The following is an 18860-nucleotide window of genomic DNA, read 5'->3' as shown; positions in this document are numbered from 1 at the left end:
TGAAACCAAGTTCCTCTTTATTTAAAGGATTAACAATCCCATTTTAAACGATTCTTTGATTTATAAAGAGGGAGGTAGACTTGTCTAGCCTCTCAACCCTAGCTTAGAGCGTTATGCTGCCAGATTCCTGGCCGTGAAGTTGAATCCTAGATGCTTTCTCTCCTCCTTCTTCATAAGGTGAGAAGAAAGAATGAACTACCTCCATCCAGGCCCAACCGGAATTCTGTGCGTAGACAGTCTGACTGGGTCTGCAAGTGTGACTAGCTACCTACCTATTCACGCCTAGAAAATGGGCTTCCAGACACAGTAGTGGTGAGAGCCCCGACTTTCCCATCTGAGGTACTGGGTTTATTCTAAAGTAGATCTTGGCAAGGCCCTAACGGTCCGTCCAGCAGAATGATGCCTGCGTCACTCGGCTGTCAGGTGAGCGCAGTGTGTGAATCAGCTTTGGATACGATCCTTTCTCTTGGATTTCCCGTTAGGCTCTATCCCGAGCAGGGTCTATCTACCCGACCCACGAGCTGGCTCAGTCTCAGCGCTAAGGTGCACGATGGAAGGGACTGGGCAAAGACGAGTCTCTGAGTCTTTGTAGCACAACATAAACACGGGGGTGGGGGGGGTCTGTCCTCTAACACCAAACACGCCTGCTTGTAAGAACAGGAGGACGGCTGCCTCTGTCTAGGGGGAACTCTATCACCTGCCCTCCACTCTTGTTGAGAAAAACATCAGCTGGTCTCTCAAATGCAGATGTTGAGAGAACAGCGGGGTCGAGCCATCTTTTGCTTCACACCGTAGCTCCATTTCCAAAAATATATATGTATGTACATATATATATTTCAGATTTACAGGGAGTTTTCCGTGAACAAGAGAACAGCCGAGCCGGAGGTCCTGCGTGCCCCCCTCAGGAGACCTCGATGACCTCCACGCTGCCTGAGAAGCTGGACTGGCTGCCCACCTTCCCCAGTTCTTCTCGCGACCTGTTCTCCGACATGATGCCCTCGCCAAACTCCATCTGGCAGCTCCGGCGCTTCAGCTGCTTTTCAAAGGGGCTCTCTTCGTGCCAGCTCCGCCGCGAGTCGGCCCGGTCACTTGGCTTCTGCCGCCGGCGCACGGAGTACACCTGGTCGCCGCACGTGGGCAGCTGGCTGCAGCTGCAGGCCGAGTAGCTGGCGCTGCCCCCGTAGAGGGCCGAGGCGGAGTAGAAGTGCGAGGACTCCGCGGCGAAGTACCAGCTGTTGGCCAGGGAGGGGGCGGAGGTCTGGGGGGCCAGGATGTCCGAGTGCCAGCCCTTGAGGCCCAGCCCGGCCGCCGACTTGGCGAGGTGCTGCTGGCTGGTGGAGAGGCCGAGGAGGAAGCTGGTGTGGGAGTTGTCGTCCACGCTCCCGCTCCGGTGCAGCGGGGACAAGAGGGGCCTCTGGGCGCCGCCGCCGCCGCCGGGCCGCGCCGAGTGCAGTCGCTTGCTCTGGCCGTCGGAAGGCCTGGGAGTCTGCGGCTTCTGGGGGAGGCTGGCTTCCTCCTTGTCCGGGCTGGTCTCCGGAGTCTGCTCGGACACTTCCTGAACCGGGGAGAACTGGCACAGCTTGCTGGTCCCGTCCAGAGCGCTGGAGGGCTTGTAGTACTCCAGCGCGTCTTCTGCCGAGGAGAAGCCGTGGAAGGATGCCGCCACGCTGGCTGAGTAGGAAACGGATTTGATATCCAGAGAGAAGGAGCGCTTGAGCTTGCTGCTGTCCTCCAGCCTGTCTGAGGACACGTGGAGCCCGGTGAGCGCCTGCACCAGGGGACTGTCCTCCAACAGGGACGGCTGGAGGCCGGGCACGACGGCGGGGTGCACGGGCCTCTGCCCCGCTGCCTCTGAGGTAGCAGAGTCGGCACAGGGTGGACCGAGGGGCAGCTCGCTTTTCTGTCCACCCTCTGAGACCGCAGGGACAGGGTCGCTTGGCTTCTCCAGGTGCAGCAGCTTGATTTTGCTCTTTGGCCCAAATGCTCCAGTCTGGTTCTTAATCGTCTTCTCATAGTCCAGGAGTTGGCCCAGAAAATTGAAGTTTGGAGATATGGTAGGCCTTTTTTCTTTCACGAATCTGTCAAGAGAGGAATAAACAGGAAACCTGAATTTTACAACTACACTGTAAGAACGTTAATTGAAGAAATGAGCTAGGGAATTCCTAGGCAGGCCCCCTCAAAGACCGTGGGGATGACGGGCTTAGGGTCAGGGAGCTGCCTGGGGGAGTGCACACAGGCCTCTGCTGGGGAGCTCTGTAACCCGGCCCTGGAGCCCGTGAGGGGGAGACAGGCCCGGAGGGCTCGGGTTGCTGCCTCCTCGTTTTCAAGGACCCGGGGCCCCAGTGCGGTTGACACAAGGTAATTCTTGCCTCCCACCAAGGACGCCCTGACACACACTCCAGTGCCGCCCCCAGAACACAGTGTAACAGCCACCCTCCCACTTCGTCCTCTCCCCAGGGCCCCACGGTCACTTTTCAAGACATTATGCAATTTTTATCATGACGGGAAGAAGGTATTCGATGGACAGAGCATCAGAGCACATATTTCTGCGCTCCTTCTTTTTGTAAACGACAGAATAACCAGCTACAGAGTGGTCTCTGTGTGCTAAGTTCTGTGCTAAGGCACTGAATTATTTACTTCATCCTCAAAACTACCCTGCATCAGGTGGGTGTAACTGTTCCCATCATATAGGTAAACAAAGTTCTTAAGTGACTTGTTCCAAATCACACAGTTACTAAATGATGGCACTGGATTTAAAATAAAGTCTGTCTGGGTCCCTTTTTTTTTTTGAGTTGGAGTCTCAGTCTGTCGCCCAGGCTGGAATGCAGTGGCATGCTCACAGCCACCCCAGCATTGACCAGCTGGGCTCCAGCAATCCTTCTGCCTCAGCCTTCCAAGTATCTGGAACTATAGGTGTGCACTACCACGCCTGGCTAATTTTTGACTTATTGTAGAGACAAAGTCTCACCAAGTTGCCCGGGCTGGTCTTGACCTTCTTTTTCTTTTTTTCAGTCAGGGTCTCACTCTATCACCCAGTCTGGAGTGCAGTGGCACAATCACAGCTCACTGCAGCCTCGACTTCCTGGACTCAGGTGATCCTCCTGCCTCAGCCTCCCGAGTAGCTGGGACTACATGCATGCGCCACCATGCCTGGCTAATTTTTCGACTTTTTGTAGAGACAAGGTCTTGCTATGTTGCCCAGGCTGGTCTCAAACTCCAAAGTGATCCTCCCACCTTGGCCTCCCAAAGTGCTGGTATTGCAGGTGTGAGCCACCGCACCCTGGCCTCATTTGGTTTTAAAGGTGAATGTGTTAGGCTTTTTCCTCACAGCCATCCAGAGTCCGAAGCAGAGTGAAGATTCTGTAACGAATATTGTACTGGAGCCTTCCCCCTCATACATAAAAGAGAACAAATGATGCTTCCCCACTTAGGGAAGAGAGTGAACTCCCGTAACAGGATAGAGCTCTGCCTGGGTCTGTTGTTCTTTAAACCTCAAAAGTAGCTGAGGATAAATAGGACACATGTGACGGCAGAAGTAATGCTGCATAATAAAACTACATTCTTTTCCAGTCTTTGCAAGACCACTGGAAAGTCCACGGGAGCCTGTAAAGTCCGTGACAATGAAAATCACGATCTGCTGTAACGTGCTTGCCCACCCTCGGAACGCTTCATGGGTCAGGTCAAATGAAAAACGGGTCACAAGCCGTGTCCCTGTCCTCACCTGTAGGCTTCATCTAGAGACATGTCCATCCTCTTCATGATGTAGGCGATGGCGATGGTGGCGGAGCGAGAGATCCCAGCTAAACAGTGCACCAAGACACATCCATTGGAGGCTTTCGCTTTCTCTGTGTGAGTCAAATTCAAGAAAAGTCACTAACAGCAATTCTGTTCAGCAGGGAAATCCTGTTTCCATGTACTTACTCTTTGTCTTTTACCTGGAAATCTCAAAGCAGATCTCATCTGTTTGCATCATATTTATCAAGGTCCAAAAGTATCAATAAGCTATTTGTTACTAACTCAGGTTGACTTTTTTTTTTTTTGTAAAGATGAGGACTCACTATGTTGCCCAGGCCGATCTCAAACTCCTGGTCTCCAGCAATCCTCCTGTTTCAGCCTCCCGAAGTGCTGGGTTTATAGGCGTAAGCCACTGTGCCTGGCTGTGACTCTTAGTTCGGTACTTTTCACCATGTATTTTTTTAATATTATTTATTATTTTGATAAATTTTCCTGGGTATAATTCCTACATTGTCATTATGTCATTGTATTTGCTCAGTGTAGAACATTTCAGAGATACAGAAAGGTATGTAAAGAAATAAGAACCATCCAAAATCTCCACTTTGTTTACTCATGTTATCTGACACTTCGGTGTGTTTTTTCCCTGATTACATAAAAAAAGTTACTACACTTTAAAAAATCCATTTTAATTTCACATATATGTGACATACATTACTATTTTAGAAGGAGGGAGCTGGGGGAAGAGAAAAGACGGGATATAATGAAATCACACCACAACACAAAAGATGCCAGACCCAGTGACTTGTAAAATGTGAACCTGTCTTCATACGAGTTCCCTATTCGTCTTTAGGAAACTTTCCTCTATGTCAGAAAATGGTTCAACTTCATTTCCCGAATTTAAGAGGAAAACCGTGTAGATGCCAGGAATCAGGTTTACTAGGTCACTTTAATGACATCCAAGGGAACTTTTATCCCCTCCGTGGTACCCAGGAGTTACAGTCCTTCTATATCATCGCACTTCCCCATCACCTGTGGGAGGGCTCAGGGACACGATCACGGCCAGAGAACGAGGGGACCCGAACACGCTGCCTTTTGCGGTCGAGGGGCTTAGTGTCCCGCCATGTGGGAGTGGACCAAGTTCTCCCCCACAGGCTGGACGCTGTGGCTGCTTCAGTTCCAGAGCATTCCACGTGTGCTCAGCGCAGAAGCTGCTGCACCTTACGTTAAAATTCTTACAGTCAACAGACATGCAAGGAATCTGCTCTGGCGGTGAAACAATGCAACACTGCCCATGTTATGTTACACATTTCTAGTGTATGTGGTTTATTGTTCATTCACTATGTGCAAAACAGCACGGGGTTCTGGATGGGATAGGAATGATCAAGCAGCAAGGAGCTCCCCTTCTAGACAGAGAAAGCAAACCCGAGAAAACATCAGCAAATGAATACGAAGCGATGCTGAAACAGAGAGCTCAGGACCATTCCGAATCACAGCGCGTGAACCGTGCAGGCGAAGGCCCCACGCCTGCAGTCCTCTTCCTCAGTTGTCACGTAACCTGCACTATCTCAGTATTTCTCCTTTCGCCTCAGCTGCGGTGAAGCTCAAAGCTAAGGTTTTCACTTCACTTCAGTAGGAAAGGCAATTCAAATTTTCTGTCCCATTGCTTGCACCATCCCTGGTCCCACATCACACGGTTCTTGCCCTTTTGTCCCATTTTAGTGTGCATATCTGGGAATATATGTGTCTTTTGGTCCTAGTCTCTTACTGTGAACTGCTTCAAATCCTTCTTGGAAGTAGGCCTGGCTTACCTTTTTTTTTTTAAATAATTAACTCAAAAGCTAGACTATAAGGACTCAGAAGGATCTTCCTTCTAACATCTTCCCAAAGGATTCCATATAAGGCACACAGGAGGCACCCAACTCCCCCTGGCCGACTGACACACATTTTAAAAAGCAATCTTTCTAAAACATTTGAGAAAGGCTGCGAGGAGATAAAGCAATGACAGTAAGATACAGGTAGAGGTCAGAGGTTTCCTGTTCTCTGTTTTTCAGATTTTCTGCATTGTGCTTACACTGTTCTTACAACCGCAACTGTTTTTGATGTCATTTGAAAACCAAATTAACACGTGATGACACTGGAGGCTTATCAGCCCACGTCTTGGCTCTAAATGTCTTAACCCAAAGGAAGTAACACGCACAGGCCTGGCAGAGGAGGGAAACGTGCGAAGGCCTGTGTGGGACGGAGCCGAGTGCCTGGGACACAGCTGGCACGGCTGGGCTCAGGCTGCTCGGGAAGTTTCCAGAGAAGGTTTCAAGGGTGGGACTAGGTGCTGGAGGGTCTTGAGAGTGTCATGCTCAGGGTCACACTTTGTTGTTTTTTTTTTTTTAAGTTATTTTATTTTATTTTATTTTTTTTCGAGTTGGAGTCTCACTCGGTCACCCAGACTGGAGTGCAGTGGCCAGCCTCGACCTGCTGGGCTCCGGCGATCCTTCCACCTCAGCCTTCCGAGTAGCCGGAATTACAGGCGCGCTACCACGCCCGGCTGATTTTTTGATTTATTGTAGAGATGAGGTCTCGCCACCCAGGCGGGTCTCGAACCCGTGGGCTCAGGCGATCCACTCACCTCAGCCTCCCAAAGGCGCGGGATTACAGGCTGAGCCACCGAGCCCGGCTAGGGTCACACTTTGTATGGAAGAAATTAAGGAGGCTCTGCAGGGTCCTGAACAGAGAACAATGAGGTGGCAATAGAACACCAGAAAGAAAAGCAGCAGGTTGTCGCCATAGAAATTCAGGGATAACATCGAGGTTTCAAAGAGGAGAGAACGCAAATGAAAGCAGTAAAGACCCAGTAGGATAAGAAGTTACAAAGTGAAGAGAAGTAACCACTAAGTGAGGCTACAGGGTACAGCTCTGGGGAGAGAGAGAAGGGCTGTCTCAAACCGAGTTCCTATTTGCTAAGAGCCCATTATAAGTCAGGTACTTGCGCGGTGTTCAGGGCACACACACTGTCTATTTTAACCCTCACAATATCCCTGTAAGGTAGGTATATGACCTCAGGAAACTTGGGTAAGTTTTAAGCATCTGACCCAAACCACTGAACTGCTGACCACGGAGACAGGACTCAAATACAGACAGTTTGGCTCCAAAGTACCTGCTCTTAATCACCTCCCTATAGACCTCCATGCAAAGTACTGAGTCTGGAGGGGTGAGCCCACAGGAGCCTGGGGGACAGTGAGGACAGTGAGGGGGGAACAAGGACCCATGTAAGCATCCAAGTGGGTCTATTAACCAAAAATAAAACTCCATAAAAACCCGAATCCTTCCAGCAAACCCAGAGGCTGTGAGTCACTAAGTCCAGGTGTGGGGCGCATTTTCAAATGACATACCAGCAATGACAGCGACTATGGACTGAAGTCAACAAGTGGCTGGGTTGTTGCCTTGGGTTATTTGATGGGGGAAGGATGATGGCTCTAGTCAATGGGACCGAGCAAAGAAACACCGATAAGAAGGTGAAAATATTGGCAGACATCACAAATAAATGACGAGGTTGTGTATAAAGTTCCTTCTGCATGAACGAAAAGTTTCACCTAGACCCCACTGTCTCTCAAGAAAGAAAAAAACAAGTCGGAGGCAAAGTTCTTCATTTCTCTCTTTTCTACTAACCCCTTCTAAATCATTGTCCTGACTTAGCAGAATCAAGTTCTCCTCTAGATAGAGTCTAGAACTGCAGCCAAATGCCTCTGGATCGTTGTGAGATGCAAGGGGAACATTAACCATATTGTTTTTATGTTTGTTCGCTTGTTTTGAGAGACAGTCTTGCTCTGTTGCCCAGGCTGGAGTGCCGTGGTACAGTGTCATGATCATGGCTCATTTGCAGCCTTGACCTCCTGGGCTCACGTGATCTTCCTGCCTCAGCCCCCTGAGTAGCTAGGACTACAGGCGTGCACCACTACCCCTGGCTAATTTTTTTTTTTTTTTTGGTACTTTTCTTATAGAGACATGGTCTTACTATGTTGCCTAGGCAGGTCTCGAACTCCTGGCCTCAAGTGATCCTCTTACTTCAGCCTCCCAAAGTGCTGAGATTACAAACATGAGCTACTGTGCCTGGCCTATTTTTTAAAGAGGCAAAAACGGAATAATATCCTGAATATTTCCTAAAAGTACACTGGGGAAGAGGTATTAATTTGTAGGGTTTTGTTTCTCATTTTTTTAACGTGAATGGTCTAAGTCTTTTTTTTTTTTTTTTGAGTTGGAGTCTCACTCTGTCACCCAGGCTAGAGTGCTGTGGCATGCTCATGGCTACCCCAGCTTCAACCTACTGGGCTTCAGCAATCCTTTTGCCTCAGCCTTCCAAGTAGCCAGAACTATAGGTGTGCGCTACCACGTCTGGCTAATTTTATTATTGTAGAGATGAGGTCTTGCCAAGTTGCCCGGGCTGGTCTCGAACCCGCGGGTTCAGGCAATCCACTTGCCCAAAGTGCTGGAAATACAGGCTAAGTCACTGAGCCCAGCCAGTATAAGTCATTTATCTTCATGTTTCCACAATGTCAGTCCTAATTAAAGAGGAACCCCTTGGTGATCTGGAAATCTTGAAAAATGAGAACTTTTGTTATTGCTCAAAGCTCCAGCAGCACTACCTAGAAAATTCTTTTAGATGAAAAGGCCAGTGGGGTCTTAATTTACATAAATCTGCTTTTTTAAGGGAACTAGTTCTTTTAGTTTTAGTTACAGTAACCAATTCAGAGTCTTTAATTATGAATTAGAGTGCCCAAACTAATGTGGCCGGGGCGAAAGCAACAAAAATTCCTCCCATGGAGCTCTGAGATCACAGTTAGTCACACTGCTCGCCCCAGCAATGGTGCTTCTCCTCTGTCTAGCCGCTTTCCACTAACACCATTCAATACAGTCCCCAAGTTACTCCCAGCAGAGCTGGTCCTGTGGCACCCAGATGTCACAACAGCACCCAGGAGGCAGAGAAGTCCCAGAACTGCATAGGCCCTGGAAGAGCACACAGCATGGCACAGCTCAGCAACTGTCCAACCACTGCCAGGAAAACGACCAAATGAGAGTGTGTGTGTTGAGACTTTACTAGACCAATACTGCTTGCCCTTATGGGTGCGTGAGAAATCTTGACTGAAAGACTTTAAATGTAATGGGATTCCTTTTCACAGGATTTGACTTTTCTCTGGGGAAAACATAGCAGCAAGGCTACAGGGAATATCACTGAAGTTTCCCAAAGTCTTTTATAGGATTTGAAAAAGTATATGTGTGTGGGGGGGGCTTCAACCCCAGAAGTTTAACTGATTTTCAAACCCTTGCAAACACGTAATTACAGAGCCTCTGAGGCTTGACCTTGGTGGTGGTAAAAGTTAGCCAGACTGTCACAAGGCCAGTCACCTTGATCACTAAATGAACAAGCCACATCATGTGTTGTTTTCAGACTTCATAAATCTCTGAAATACTCTCCTTTTCTCCAAAGAAAAACGAGGGGGGGGATACACCTATACATGAGACAGTAACCCAAAGGACTTGTAATGTTATTTGAGCTACTCACCAATGAAATCCACTGATTTGTCCAACCACGGCAAAATTTTCTCACAAAAGCTGTCATTCACGGGCACTCGCAGGAAATGAGACTCAGGGATAAAGTCAGGCTTTGGACAGGTATTGCTGGCATTTAACACATAACCAATCCCATTCTGCTGCATCAGCTCCTGTGGCGAGAAAGAACAGGTAAAGGGCCTAACAATATACTAAACATGACCATTTTGACGGAGTAAAGTCTAACATCATGATAGAAATGGCTAACCGGTTTCCTTGAAATAATCGAGTCCATTCACATCAGTGAAATCCAAAAAACCCAGCAATATGACATTTAGAGACTTAAGTTTAGAGCAAAAAAAATTTTTTTAAGGACAAAAAAGGCAGTTTAAAATAGTATGCTTGACGATTACACATCATTAATTTTGAGTCAACTCTGTTATCTTCCTTACTAAGGAGAGAGGTGGAACAAAGAATACAAGACATTCAGAACCACAGTTCACCGGACTTCAGCACAGATGCGCAGGTGAGAACATTCCCCTGCCATACCGACTGCACTGGCTCTTTGTTCTCTGAGATGCAGTCCTGGGATCCTCCTTGCTCTGAACACCCTCTCTGATGGCTGCCTCTCTTCCCATCGCCTTGATGCCCGGCGATTGTGCCAATGATGTGTATGGGATATCTGTCTCCCCTTACATTTCCAACCCATGTTTCTAGCTACCTACTGGGTACCAGGGTGTTCTGCAGGCGCCTCATATTCAAAATGTCAGAAACGAAACATACCATCTTTCTCCCTCTTCTGCCCCAAACTCCTGTTTCCTTTCTGTAATCCCCAAACTGGTCTATGGTCATAATATCCACCCAGTCAATTAAGCTAGAAAACAAGAGCTTCTGGCTCCTTTCTCTTCCTCAAGACTCCATCCCATGGGTGCCAAATCCTTCCGGAATTAATTTCCTCTTTCCTCTGTTCCCATCACTCATTGCTCAGTCCTCACCAAAACCCCTAAAGAAACCACCAGGAGCTCTCGTAGTTGGAGGTTTTGCTCTCTCCACCGTATTCCGAACAACTAGAGTAACATTCTTATGTGAAACATGGGCTAAAAGCTTTATCCACGCTCTCTTAACTTCCTATGTCTCCTGCCCCCACCCCACACAGCCACTCTGACACCACATGTGCCCGTGCCCTCCGTGCTTTGGTTCACGCCTTTCTGCGCGGGGTGGCCCTGTGCCTCTTCTCCTGCTCTGTTGAGCCTCACCTGAGAATTTCTTCCCACTGATGCATAATCAACCATCCAGTCCTCTGTCCTTCCAGAGTACTTTGCTCCTACCATTAGTCAAGCACCCAGCAAGGTGTGCTACCACTCACAGATCGTTCTCATCTCTCCTGTTATGTAATGAAGTGTGAGAGATCTTGGGCAAGTCTTGTCTTTCTATCTTTAGCACCAGGTATGTAGCTGCATCAGTAAGAGTCCGTTTAGTTGACATCCATCCTCCATTTACCAGACAAGCCTACACAGCCTGCTCCCTTGAGTCCCCAGTGCTGCCTCTCAAGCAGAGTTCCAAGCCTGGAATAACTCCCGTATTCTGAGCAACCTTGGCCACTTCCTCCTTTCCCTGGAATGCTATGTTTTCTACAAGTCTTTTCCAACTACCTGAAAGACAATTGATGATTTTCTTCCTGTTTGACCCCCCTGAAACATGCTAGCTTCCAAATCTCTTCATTGACCACATTTGGCACAATAAACATATTCCATTTTACATGAAACATGGACAGCATACATCAACATTGTGTAAGCAACCATCTCTCAGCTCTGAGACGAAAGAGCTTTCTCCGTTAAGAAAGAGCTTTCAGATCTAGTGGACTTTTTAGACTGACCAACACCCGGCCAGCTCTGCCAGAGCCCAAGTCTTCTGATGGTCTCATACGTCTCTGTGAGGTTAATAATCAGGCCATGAAGATCTTAATGGTGTTTACCACAACCTTTAAATTTTGCACATGTAGCAAAGGTTACATTTGTTTTTCTATGGGTGAGCCAAAGCCACACCGAGTTTGTCTAGTACCATCTGATCAACCACAGGTACAGAAATGGGTTTAGGATCTCCCGTGTAAAAACAGAAGTGGGCCACTTAGTTAAATCAGCCTTCACAGACTTTCTCACCAATGGGCCTTAAACAAACCATGTTCTAGATTCTCCTTTCCAACAACAGCACCATTAAATTAAAAGGAAAGAGAAATAGTAATATCCCTTCCCGCCCAACTCAACCATGAAGACATCACAAAAGTTTCTGGAAAAAGGGGTCCCACTGACAGTGTTATCTACTACACACAATCAAAAGACAACAGGCAGTTCTTAGTAAGGCCAGAATGTGTTGAGGTCACTAACGACTGCCACATTTCCACAGAAAGACTAGAACAATGTGCACTTCTCATAAGTAGCTTGATAACCTACATTTTTCTAGAAATGACAACTTCATCAAGCTATGTCCCGTCAGAAAATATTTAAGCACCTTGGTTAAAGCCCTATTCATAATATAATATTATGACACACGGCACATATTAAAAAAATAATAGCTAACATTTAATGAAGGCCTACTACGTGCCAGGTGCAGTGTTAAGCATTTAAATAAATGGTCTCACTCAATTTTCACCCTTTGCTGAGAGTCAGTTCTATCGTTATCCTCATTTTACAAATGAGAAAACTGAGGCTGAACATAACGTGTCCAAAGCCACAGAGTCGGCAAATGGTAAAGACGCAAATCCCAACACCCTGATCTCCAGAATTCATCCTCTTACTCACCACACTCTGCTAAACTTATTTATAAAGCCAAGGCGAGGCAGCAACAAGGTCGCTCGCCTACATACAGACTTCTTTGAACTCAATCAAATACTGGATGATAACGTTTCCATTTCGTTCTTTTGGCTCCTTTTAACTGTAACAAATCAGAAGGCCAAGGTGCAGCACCCGGCCCAGGGCTTCTCTGAGGAGACTGTGGAGTATCACAGGCCACTCCTGGCTGTCTGAGAGGAGACCGATCCAGGTCACGCCCTTTGCCCTCTTTTCCTCCTTCGGGCCGCCTCCACGGCAGGCGTGATGGTGTTGGCGTGTGCCATACCTGCGTCTTCTGGATGTTGAGAACCGGCTGCCTAGGTGCATACCCACTTCCTCAGGCTGCTTGCTGCCATGCACCAAGTCGCCGCACAACTGCTGCGACCCGATAGACGGGAAACCAGAAAAGGAGGCAGTTCTAGCCCAATTTAAGAAGTATCAATAATCCAAGCTCACAAGGCTGTTGATGTCACAAAAGTCTTCTTCACTTGTAAGGCAGTATATACACCTTCAAAGTGCCTTCTTGTCTAGATTGGTAGTTACTACATCAGTAGAAAAAGTCAGTTAAAGGAAGATATTGTTCAAAATGACACACTGGCCAGGTGTGGTGGCTCATGACTGCAACTCCAGTGCTTTGGGATGCCAAGGAAGGAGGTCTGCTTGAGCCCAGGAGTTTGAGACCAGCCTGGGCAGCATAGTGAGACAGTCTCTACAAATTTTTTTTAAAAAAATTAGCCAAGTGTGGTGGTGTGCACCTGTAGTCCCAGCTCCTCAGAAGGCTAAGGGAGGAGGATCGCTTGAGCCCAGGAGTCAGCAACTGCAGTAAGCTATGACGGCGCCACTGCATTTCAGCCTGGGTAACAAAACTAGACCCTGTCTCTTACAAAAAGCAAAAATAAAAATCATATACATTTGAAATATTATTTTCACTTTAAACAAATACATGTACATGAATGTACTAATTTCTGATGCAGGAACTTTTTTTTCTGGGTTAGCTGGCGGGTGCTCTTAAGCAAATCACGCACAATGCATCTTCCACTCATGTTTCCTTTTTTTTTTTGAGTTGGAGTCTCACTCTGTTGCCCAGACTGGAGGGCAGTGGCCACTCCCGGCCACCGCAACCTTGACCTGCTGGGCTCCAGTGATCCTTCCGCCTCAGCCTTCCAAGTAGCTGGAACTATAGGCACGTGGTACCACACCCTGCTAGTTTTTTGATTTATTGTAGAGATGAGGTCTCACCAAGTTGCCCAGGCGGATCTCGAACCCACGGGCTCAGGCAATCCACTTACCTCGGCCTCCCAAAGCGTGGTATTACAGGCTGAGCCACCGAGCCCGGCTCCATTTTTAAAAAAAGAGCAAAAGCCCGTGAAACAATATCAGCACGGAAGCCTCCTAGGTTACAACTGTCCCCCAAATATTTTACAGCTGCCTTATTCCCGCCTAATTTGACAGAAAAAATATATAAGGCAACGTCTCTGGAATCTTTGTGAGACATTTAAATTAAGTCATAGAAAAACAACTCTCTTCCCTCACTCACATGTTGTCAGTATATATAATATTTAATTAACGTCCATACTTATAATCCCAAGTACACTGGCCTAAACAGGTTCAAAAACAAACACAACTGACTCCTGGTGAGTCTACCATTCACATGGCGGAGGCGGAGGTGGAGGCACTGCAGGGCAGGGCCTGCTGCACGCGACAAGCACTTGCCCGTGAGGACCCACGAGAGAGGCTGCCGAACCTTGACGGCATTTTAGAAAGCTTCTGAAGTTCCATGGACCGATTCTGCTAGCCTGCTCTCGATTATCATTATTATTTTTTTAATGAATGTACACACAAATGGCGAGGAGGAAATCTTAATTTTTTTTTTTTTAAACACGGGGTCTCGCTATGTTGCCCAGGCTGACCTCAAACTCCTGGCCTTAAGCAATCTTGCCACCTCAGCCTCCCAAGTAGCTGGGACTACAGGCACGAACCACCATGCCCAGCGTATCTTGTTGCTTCTAATGGTAGAACTGAGATGAGATTATATTCTGAAGAATGAGTCTGTTTTACGGAATAATAATTGCTTTTATTCCTAGATAGATATCAATAATTTCGTACTAAGTTATAAAGAGATATTTATAAAATTCATTCAGTTTCATCTCAGCATGTTGTGTAAATCATATACAACTGAATATTTACTCTGTCCCAGGGTTAAACATTATATATAGCCGTTAAACTTCTAGAGAGCAGTCATCTTACGCTGTTAAATATTTAGCTCAACTTTGTACTAAGTCAGCTAATGCACACTTTCTACTGATAAGATAACCCTTCTTCTCTGGCCTTCAAATATCCTTCCAACACCTTGGTCTCACAGTTCTTTAAAGTCTTCACTTTGGTCACTCCGTCCTGTGAAGTCTGGCCTGGTCTCTGCCATCACCAATAACCACAGACCTTCCTTTGTCTTGAGCTCATGAAACCCACTCTGGGGCCACACCTTTTTTCCAGCTCCCTGTCTCATCACCTCTTATTTAAATGTAACTTGGCCACTCCCAGAACCCCTCAGTCCTCCAGGGCCTATGGTCTTAGAATCCCAGCCACTTTCTCTGTCCTTCTTCCCCGCGATGTGTCTGGCTGCCTTGCCTGGCTTAAATTCTACAGTCAACCATGACAGCCACTCCCTTGCTTTTCCCCCAGTTCCTCTGCCCCCATCACTTTTTCTTTTTCTTTTTCTTTTTTTGAGTTGGAGTCTCACTCTGTCACCCAGACTGGAGTGCAGCGGCCGCTCCCGGCCACCGCAGCCTCGCCTGCTGGGCTCCGGCGATCCTTCCGCCTCAGCCTTCCGAGTAGCAGGTGCGCGCTACCACGCCCGGCTAGTTTTTGATTTATTGTAGAGATGAGGTCTCGCCAAGTTGCCCAGGCGGGTCTCGAACCCGCGGGCTCAGGCAACCTCACCTCAGCCTCCCAAAGCATGGGATTACAGGCTGAGCCACCGAGCCCGGCCAACTTTTTCACACTCACTTGCTAAGACAACCACCTTAGAGAAATCCAGTTCGCCACCTACTCCGCCTCTGCTGCCTAGTCTCCCTCTCACCCGAGCTCCTCCGCAATCTGTAGTCCCCTAGTCTGTTCCCTTCCTCTCTCTCCTATATGCCATTCCATCCATGTCCCTTTTCTTCACACTCCCTGTATATCCCCACTCATCCTCACTCTCTGCTGAAGGATGATCTTTTCCCCACTACCCTGGAAAAACAGAAACAAGCAGAAGCTGACCTTGACAGAATCCCGCCACCAGGTTACCCTCTGCCAGCTCACACACCTACACACGCTGCCTTCCCACCTGTTGTCCTGATTCCATGCTCCTACGGTCAGTCCCTTTACGTGCTCAAGAAGTTCCACCCCCTTACTCAAGGACATGGCTCTGGCTATGCTTCCCTCTCTCCTACATCTACTTTCCACTTGACTGATCATTCCTTCTACCGGCAATCACACAAACCACTATTTCTCCCATTTTAAAAATATCTTCCCAGACGGGCTTGGTGGCTCAGCCTGTAATCTTTGGGAGGCTGAGGTGAGTAGACTGCCTGAGCCCGTGGGTTTGAGACCAGCCCGGGCAACTTGGCAAGACCTCATCTCTACAATAAAAAGTAAAATAAAAATTAGCTGGGCGTGGTAGCGCATACCTGTAGTTCTGGCTCCTTGGAAGGCTGAGGTCGAAGGATCGCCAGAGCCCAGCAGGTCAACGCTGGGGTGGCCGTGAACGTACCACCGCACTCCAGCCTGGGCGACGGAGTGAGACTCCAACTCAAAAACAAAAACAAAAAAATCTTCCCTCACCCTGCACTTCCCACCTCCACTGTTACCCGTGTCTTTGTTCCTCTTATCAGCAAAACTCCCTGAACCTGAAAGGGCTGCTTATACTCCAATCCCTGCCCCCCCCCAGTTATCTCCTGAACCCATTCCATTCAGGCTCGCACCCCCAACACTCTGTCCCAACTGCTCACAGATCACCAGTGACAGTCTCATTGCTAAACTCCACAGCCAACTCTTAGTCTTCATCTTTCTTGACCTATAGCACTACTCGGCACACTTGATTACTCCTTCTTCTGGACAACACTTTGTTTACTCGCCTGCTGGACCACTACCATCTCTTGATTTCCTTCTCCCTTCAATATTTACTTCTAAACACCCTCTGTTGGAGCCTTCCCACCTCTGCAGACTTTCAGTGCTGGAATGCCTCATGGCTCAGCTCTTTCTCCATCTGTTTTTTCTCTCTTAATAATCTATATCCCATCTAATGACACTAGACACTGTCTGTATGTGAATGACACCCACGTTTATGCCTCCTCCTTCAGGGCCCTCCCCTGAGTCCATACATCAATCTAGCCACACAACATCTCCACTTGGAAGTGTAACAAGCACTCTGAACTCAGCATGTCCAGAACGGAACTCCTACCCTTCCCCAGGCTTTCCTATCCTATAGGGTTCATGGCAACTGCATCTCCCAGGCTCCCCGACACTGCTCTTTTCCATACCCACCTCCATCCAATCCTACTGGCTGTACCTTCCAAACATAGCCGGAATCTCACCACCACGACCACCTTGATTCTAGCCCACTGCCATGTGGCCTCCTAGCTGGCCTCCCAGCTTCCACCCTGTAGGAAATTCAGCCTGTTTTGAACACAGGAGCTAAGGTGATCCCAATAAAATGAAGTCAGATCTCATGACTCCTCTGCTCAGAACCTTCTAACAACCCTGTTCCTCTCAGAGTAAAAGCTTATATCTTTACAAGGCTTCTGAAGTCTTGTGAAGCCTGATGAGCCCCGGCTACCTCCCTGACCACTCTCCCCCATGCTCCCCCTGCCCCAGCCACCCTGGCCTCACCCTTCCTTTTATCACACCAAATACACTGCAGTCCTTCCCTGGCACACAGTAGGGGCTCGGTAAGTATTTGCTGAATGAATACACGAATGAACCATTCTCCCTAAACATGCCTAAAATCAGGATCTGGTAACTAGTTTATTGGCATTTGGGGATATGTTCCTTACACATCTTCATTTGCCATTTTACCTTCCATTGAAAATTTTAGTTTCTCAAATTTATTTAGAGAGGGTTTTCTGAGTAAATTAACAGCATGAGGGAAACTGCCAGGAGGTACGTTTACTTAAACAGTTTTTCAGGACGTGGTAAACTGCATGCAAGTTGCTCTGGTTACAAATTAGGCTATATTTATTTTGAAAAGTAATCATCAAGGGCTTACTACACAATCCAGGTGCTCGGGAGAGGTGCTCTGGGCACAAAGAGCCAGTACGTCCCACCAAGGCTGAACATCTACCAGTAGGTGGAAGGCAGATGGACAGACATCAATGACACAAGAGATGTCTGCTGAATGAAAGGTAGCAGAACAAACAAAGCAGCATCAGAAGACAGGAGTAAAACCAGAGGGAAGGATTCTGAGAGGGGCCATTTCTAAGGGGAACGACAGCTGTTATCGGAAGCTCAGTCGGGGGTCCAGGCATTCTGGATGGAATATAGAAAGTGAGTGAAGACAGAGGCAAGTCCAGGAGCATCTGGGTGCACTCACCAGCCCAGGCTGTCCAGACATCGAGGGAGGAGGGGCAGAGGAAGGGATCAGAAGAGAGAGGAACCGACAGGCAGAATTAGGTACTGGTAGGTCTGCAGCATTGAGCTAAGGGGCTTTACTGCCAAGCTATATAGAACTATAGAGAGCTTCACCAAAGGCCCTGTGAGCAGGCTGGCTCATTGGCTACAGCAAACTCCTAAAGGACCTCTTAATAGGCACGATTCATTAGTAGTTACTGTAGAATCCCAGTGTGGCATGGAATAATGAAAAATATATGGGTACCAGCCCCAGGAAAGACTGAGCACAGCCGAGCCACACTACTACCTGTGACCTGAACGATCTCGAGTAATCTACCCAACCTCCCTCAGCTTTAATTTTCTCACCTGTAAAACAGTCTGGGAATAAAGAGGCTGACATAGAGAGTCTCATTTAGTGAGTTTCCTTATTTTATCTTACTTTAAAAATAGCTTGTAATCATATGGTATGTGAAATATAGCTCAACAAAAATATTGCCCCCCAAAAAAGCCTGTGATGTGTATTTTTCACTGTCCAAACTGTTCTTTCTCCTAATTGGTGTTAGCAGAGAAGTTACTCGGAAGATAGCAGGCCAGGTTCATTTGCAAAGTGGAAGTCATAAACGAATTTAAAACTGGATTCTGGTTTCAACATACAAATAAGTAAACTTTCAAAAATAATCATCTGTTAGCCCACCCCCAAAAAAATAAACCATAAAAAAATCTCACCATTTAGTTGTATTATTTATTATGATTTCCATTCACTATTTTTGCCCTTTAAAACTTTCTCTTGGGCAACCCCCTCAGGTCCCCTCCCACTGTGGGAGCTTTTCTGTCCTCTCAATAAATTCTGCTTAAAAAAAAAAAAGTTTCTCTTTTCTGGTCAGGTGCAGTGGTTTATGCCTATAGTCCCAGAACTTTGGGAGGCTGAGGTGTGAGGATTGCTTGACCCCAGGAGTTCGAGATCAGTCTGGGCAACACAGTGAGAACTCGTCTCTACAAAAAAATCAAAGAGTTAGCCCTGCGTGGTGACATGCACCTGTAGTCTCAGCTCCTTGGAAAGCTAAAGTGAGAAGATTGCCTGGGTCCAGGAAGTTGAGGCTGCAGTGACTCATGGCCGTGCCACTGCACTCCAGCCTGGGCAACAGAGTAAGACCTCAACTCAAAAAAAAA

General features: G+C 47.6%; 1 protein-coding gene across 1 annotated transcript in view; it reads right to left on the bottom strand.

Annotated features, from left to right (window-relative positions):
- The window catches only part of DUSP16 (dual specificity phosphatase 16), a 97871-nt gene continuing 79011 nt past the window's right edge, over window positions 1–18860 (bottom strand). Inside the window, exons 5-7 of the mRNA XM_008062518.2 lie at window positions 9290–9449; window positions 3722–3845; window positions 1–2078 (exon numbers count right to left, since the gene is read on the bottom strand). Of these exons, the coding sequence (XP_008060709.1) occupies window positions 902–2078; window positions 3722–3845; window positions 9290–9449 (1461 nt within the window). The 3' untranslated portion in view covers window positions 1–901. The remainder of the gene's footprint in view (window positions 2079–3721; window positions 3846–9289; window positions 9450–18860) is intronic.

Source organism: Carlito syrichta, unplaced genomic scaffold (assembly GCF_000164805.1).
Source record: "Carlito syrichta isolate Samal-C Ts95f unplaced genomic scaffold, Tarsius_syrichta-2.0.1 Scaffold305731, whole genome shotgun sequence".
In the NCBI taxonomy this organism is placed as follows: Eukaryota; Metazoa; Chordata; class Mammalia; order Primates; family Tarsiidae; genus Carlito; species Carlito syrichta.
The sequence above is the reverse complement of the archived record's forward strand: the minus strand, read 5'-3'. Positions and strand labels throughout refer to the sequence as shown.